Below are 5715 nucleotides of genomic sequence, written 5' to 3'. Positions count from 1 at the left end.
CGCACAACGGCTCGTGTTCTCCGATCGCAAACCTACCTCTCACAAGCTCTTCCATCATACAGCAGTTTATACTTGTGTAGTTTCAGGCTCAGAAGATACCTGGAGACGTTCGAGTAGAGTTTCAGACTAGATGACGGCTTTTCCGTTCGGTTGCCTGGTGTTTATCACTGCTTCAGCTTTAAACTGATGCCAATCCGACCGTCGATGGTGACCTCCAGCTGGCCCAGTCATCCTTTCGGACCGTCTCTTTTTCGAGTGGTGACGTGAATCATTCATTCGTTTTCATTATGGGCAATGTCGGAAGTCGTCTCGATGACTCTGGGAACTTGTTCTTCAAAGACCAAACAAGGTGTAAGTGTCTCCCTACCGACCCTGCCATGCTACCACTTCCCTCCCGGGTTTCCTTCTTTCATTTTAACATAGCTGATGATTGGTAACTCTCTGTTGATCATTTGCTAATCGCTTCGAACGAGCAATAGTTACAATTTCTTCCGCCACGATAAGCAACTCTCGAGGACGGGTATTCTTGCATCTTACCCCCAACTCTTTCCCGGCCACGAGATATACTGCGAAGCGTGAAGTTGGTGACGACAGTCCTATTGAGTATATACAGGTAAGGTGCTGGAGCGATAATGACTTGAGTCGCACCCTCTATTCCCCCCTTGTTCTTTCAACTGACGAAATCGGTTGCTATATCTCTACAGGATCCGGACCTCTCCTCATCTGTATCAACGCCCACATACCTTTTGCGCCTGACGAATGAAGATGAATTGAACTTCAATTTCACATTTATACTGAGGCAAACTCAAACCGCTAACAGTTCGAATTCCGTCGTCAATGGTGTCGCAACCTCACTTCCAGAAGTGACCGACACTGTGCTTACCGGGCTCACATTCGCGCATGCGACGAACTCGAAGGAGCTCGACAATTTGATAACGCGAGAATTTCATGCGAATCCCAACCTGCAAAATAATACCAATGTGCAGTTTGTAGGGGATTATACAACGGGTGGAAGCCCTTCCGTGCAGTTCAATTGGTCCTGGAAATGGAAACCACCCAAGCCCACAGAAGATAAGGGCGGTGGTTGGAGGAACAGCTGTAGCTTCTTGGACTATGACCAGCGAGCTAATCGTCTCAACACTCTCGCGCACTTCTCGTTCTGGGTACACAACTGCCCGCGTTCGCTACCCAGCCCGCAAACCTTGTCACCAAACCTGGAAATCCCTCATCCCATTCGGAATCGTATGCCTTCTTCGCACTCAATTCTCTCGCATTCCAGTGATGCCGACACCACATCCAATCTGCATCTTCCTCCGGGTACTCCGCCTGAAACGATCGATAGTGTTCTGCCTCCCCCTCCTCCCCAAGCTCCGCCCCCACCGCCGCCTGTGAAAGTTGACCTCCCCCATTCGCGTCCTGGCGAAGATATGAGTGTAGTGGAGGATGGCCCATTGTTCCGAGCCACTATGAAAGCGTTGGAGCAGAAGACAGGGAACATGCGTGCGAAAATCAAGAAGGTGCTGAAGAAGGCGGAGGCTGCCCAACAAGCCCAAGGGGCCTGCAACGATGCTGTGGAAGCCTTCCTATCCGCTCTCAGTGAGGCCTCGACGACTAATTCCAACGCAATCCAGCCAGCTCTCGATCACTATTTCGAGAAAATTGCTCGGCAGATCCTGAATTATGAGCGACTCAATACCATCCAACTGCAAAAGCTCGTCATTGAACCTCTGGTGAAGCTTTATAATAATGACATCAAACAGGCCGAGGCCAAGAAGAAGGAGTTTGAAGAAGAGAGCAGAGATTATTATGCCTACGTGAGTCGCTACCTCGGACAGAGGCAGGATTCCTTGAAAGAGAAAAAGCGAGCGGAGAGCGATTCCAAGTACCAAGCCAAGAGGCGGAACTTTGAGTTAAAGCGGTTCGATTATTCTTCGTTCATGCAAGATCTTCATGGTGGCCGTAAGGAACAGGAAGTCCTCTCGCACCTGACCAGGTACGCGGATGAACAAGCTAAGAGCTTTCTTGCGGCAGCCAAGAAGGTGGATGACATGATTCCTCAGCTGGACGCTTTGATTCACGAGGTCAATCAGGCAGACAAGGAATTCCAGTTTCAGAGGACAGAAAGAGAAGAGAAACGAAGGGCTCTGGAAAAAAGCAGTAACTTATATCTGGAGCCGGATTCCCTCGCCAACCCAAGTGTTCCGTCACCCCTGACGGGCAACGGTAGTGGTGGCCACATGCCTGAATCGGACTTGGGCCGTGCAGACAGCACAGGGTCTCAGCTGCGAAGTGTGGTCAGCAACAGCTCCTCCATGGCCCCGCAGACAAATGCAGCTATAAACAGCACGGCCGGAATCCCGCCGATATCCTCAAATGCCAATCCGAGCGGCCAGCAGCGGAAGGAGGGACTTCTCTGGGCATTATCACGTCCGGGCTCTCACATCGATCCCAAGGGCATCAACAAGCAAGCTTGGCATAAGTTCTGGATTGTGTTAGATCAAGGCAAACTCTCAGAGTACAGTAACTGGAAACAGAAGCTTGATCTGCATATGGACCCGATTGACCTACGGATGGCCTCTGTGCGAGAAGCACGGAACGCCGAACGACGCTTCTGTTTCGAAGTGATTACCCCTCAGTTCAAGCGGATTTATCAGGCGACTTCCGAAGAGGACATGGGCAACTGGATCAGAGCCATCAACAACGCCCTGCAAAGTGCTGTCGAGGGCCGTGGCATGTCTCCCCCCGTTCCGTCAAAGAACGACAGCTCGTCCCTGGGTCGCGATATTGGTTCTGTCTTGACCGGGAAAAGCTCGTCGTATTCCGGCCAACACTCTCATTCTGCAAGTTCTGTCAGCAGCGTGAGCCGTCGCACCACGGTGGGTGCACGACCAAGCTACGTGCGCAACGATAGCACCGGCTATGAAGAGAACCCCGCCAAATTACTCCAGACCGTCCGCGATGCGGACCAAGGCAATAATTGGTGCGCTGATTGCGGCTCGACCTCGAAGGTTGAGTGGGTGTCGATTAATCTTGGAATAGTCTTGTGCATTGAGTGTAGTGGCATCCATCGTTCTCTGGGAACTCATATCTCCAAAATCCGTTCCCTCACATTGGACGTGAATTCTTTCTCAAATGACATCGTCGAGATCCTCTTGCAGGTTGGGAACCGCGTCAGTAATATGGTCTGGGAGGCGACACTAGACCAGAGTCAGAAACCGATGGCAACCTCGACTCGGGAACAACGACTGAAATTCATCACTGCCAAGTATAGCGATCGAGCGTTCGTACAGTCACTGCCCTCGCCTTTGTCACGGTTCTCGACTCCTGATGAAACCTTGCTTGCGGCAATCAAAAAGAATGACATCCAAGGCGTGCTATATGGCATTGCACTTCGAGCCGATGTTAACATCACTGACCGGTCACGAAACACCCATGCCGTCTTCCTCGCTCTAGCGGCTGCAGACCCCGCGTCGCCCGGGTCGACGCCGTCTAACCTGCCTCCTAGACCCGGTACTGCAAACGCAGTCAAGGCGATTCCGTTCCCGATAGCAGAATTGCTTGTGCAAAACGGCGCGGAAATTCCTTCACAGCCACCTCCCATTCCTCTATCACCAGCTGCTCAGCTCTATCTGAGTCAACGCACCACGAGATATGTGACGCCCATGGCGGGCAGCTCTACTGCGGACACAGTCGGATCACTGCCTAGCATTCGAGGAACAGCAAGTGATCAGGCGGTGCCATCGGGATCCCTGGACAGCAAGGAGCGTGATAGATTGCACAAGAGAGGAAGCGCTGGAGCTCGATTTGCTGGAAAAGTCGCGTCTCTCGGCATCGAACGATGACAACAGCTATTCTTTACAAACCCTTCTATTGCTCCTTGGCTGATTTTCGGCCAACTCACACCTGTAATAGTTAATCATATTTAATGATGCTTAAGTGCACATGATGATGTCACGTCCAGTTTGCATGGTCCTCTTTAACGCGCTAGGATTGAGGACGGTTTGCTTTCGCATACTGAATGGGGTATACCTTCTTGTTCTGCTCTGAATTTATCCCTCTACCTGTTTAGCGTATTCTACATTCCTGCTGGTCTCAAGTCAGTTGGACCGTCTAAACTTCGAATTCATATTTCTCTGGTGACTATGTAAATCATTGTTTCTCTGATATCTTCCACAGCCGTCTTGATCCCGTTTACTAAACATATACTGGGCCTCACCACGTATGAGACAAAGATCTGTGCGCTTACCATGCCATCTAATACATCCTGAAAGACGATTGATCTGAGATCGTCAGGTCAGTAGCTGTAGAGTTGAGACGTGACAGCCTCTATCTGTCGTGCTTATTCCCATTGTGGATGATCCATTGCCAGGCATGGGATATTCCATTTCAGCCATTGTCAGCGAGTCATTGAGCTATTCCTGCCGCTCAGCAGTTGAGATCAGGGCTCCATGATGAGAGAGGGTCTGGAATTAGCAACGACGCCGGTACTCTTTCCCGCATTAACCGGAGAATGTAAAGGTTACAGGCGGTTGCTTCGGACCAGGCGGACAAGAAGTCAGTGAAGTGCGTCCATCCATTGAACTAAGGTCGCGTCAGCTGACAAATAGTCTAGATAGGCTATTGCCTAAAAGGTGTAAGGAAACAATGGCGGCAGTGGGACGAGGAATCGTAGCTTTGCTTGACTTGAGCGAGGGGAAGGTTTATCGGTGCGGTTCGGACGGAATTTTCTTTCGAATGTCCCATCAGATCGGCGGCGGTACACAGTACCACCCATGCCAGATTCTTTTTCCTAATGTACTTTTTTGCCACATAATCCAGGAAAGGAAATCGCCTCCGTCGCAGCAGGTGGCGCGCGATGAGACCAGAGTGGCTTTACTCTGGTCGAGGCGATGGAATCCAAAGCATCCATATCCGATGCTTTTTGTATGCGCTTGCTCTGTGCTCTGAAGGGAGATGAATCCCCAGTCGCTGATTGGTTGTGCATGAGCAGGGAAGAACCTAAGTTTGGATTTGAATCCAAAAGCCACAGTTGTCCTACTTGGAAGAAAGCATGCGATACCTAAGCCGCAATGGCTCGGTGCGGAGACTTGCGCGGCACGGGTATGTACTCTCGAAGACAGGCAGACAATGGCATCTCAGCCCAGCCAATGGTATTGGTTGATTGACCCGAAGGATGATAGCGCGGATGGTTGATGGGAATGTCGTGGAGAAGAAGGCCGTTGAGGGAAGAATTCGTAGTTGCGGGCCAGCCGATGACGTCATTGGCTGCAATGGCGCGACAATACTGCCCAGTAGAAATTGGACGATGAGAAGAATCACAAAACAGTACTGCGGGCCACCAAGTCTAGGGTAAGAAAGGCAGTAAGGAAACTGTTGATCAGCTGAGATGAAAATCCTCATTCTGTGTAGAGAGTGTGAAGCAGCCCCAGGTGGCGAGAGTAATCTATCCAGAACGCACCCACTGGGCTTGCCAGCAGCAGTTGTGAACTGTGTTCCAGTCTCCACATTCATCGTTGATAGTGCCATCACTTCCAACAGCAGCAGCAACGGGAGAAATTCATATACATAAGTATAGCAAGATGCTATCTATAGGGAGCTTCGAACGATAGGGCAGGTTAGGTAGCTCTTGCTGCTGCAAGGGCGGGAGGCAAATCATATCAGTTGACCACTTAAGGTTACCGACATATGTAAGTATAGTCTGTGGTAGTAATTAGT

General features: G+C 50.6%; 1 protein-coding gene across 1 annotated transcript; it reads left to right on the top strand.

The window, feature by feature from the left end:
* Nucleotides 1-287: 287 nt before the first annotated feature.
* On the top strand, nt 288-3842 carry ALT_2953 (putative ARF GTPase activator (Csx2); the record flags this gene model as incomplete). Its single annotated transcript, XM_033564044.2, has 3 exons — nt 288-351; nt 480-613; nt 705-3842. 3 exons carry the CDS (start codon nt 288-290, stop codon nt 3840-3842), a joined length of 3336 nt encoding a protein of 1111 aa, XP_033419935.2.
* Between the last annotated feature and the right edge of the window lie 1873 nt (nt 3843-5715).

The sequence above is a fragment of the Aspergillus lentulus genome, assembly GCF_001445615.1.
Source record: "Aspergillus lentulus DNA, contig: Alt05, strain: IFM 54703, whole genome shotgun sequence".
Taxonomy (NCBI): domain Eukaryota; kingdom Fungi; phylum Ascomycota; class Eurotiomycetes; order Eurotiales; family Aspergillaceae; genus Aspergillus; species Aspergillus lentulus.
The sequence above is the reverse complement of the archived record's forward strand: the minus strand, read 5'-3'. Positions and strand labels throughout refer to the sequence as shown.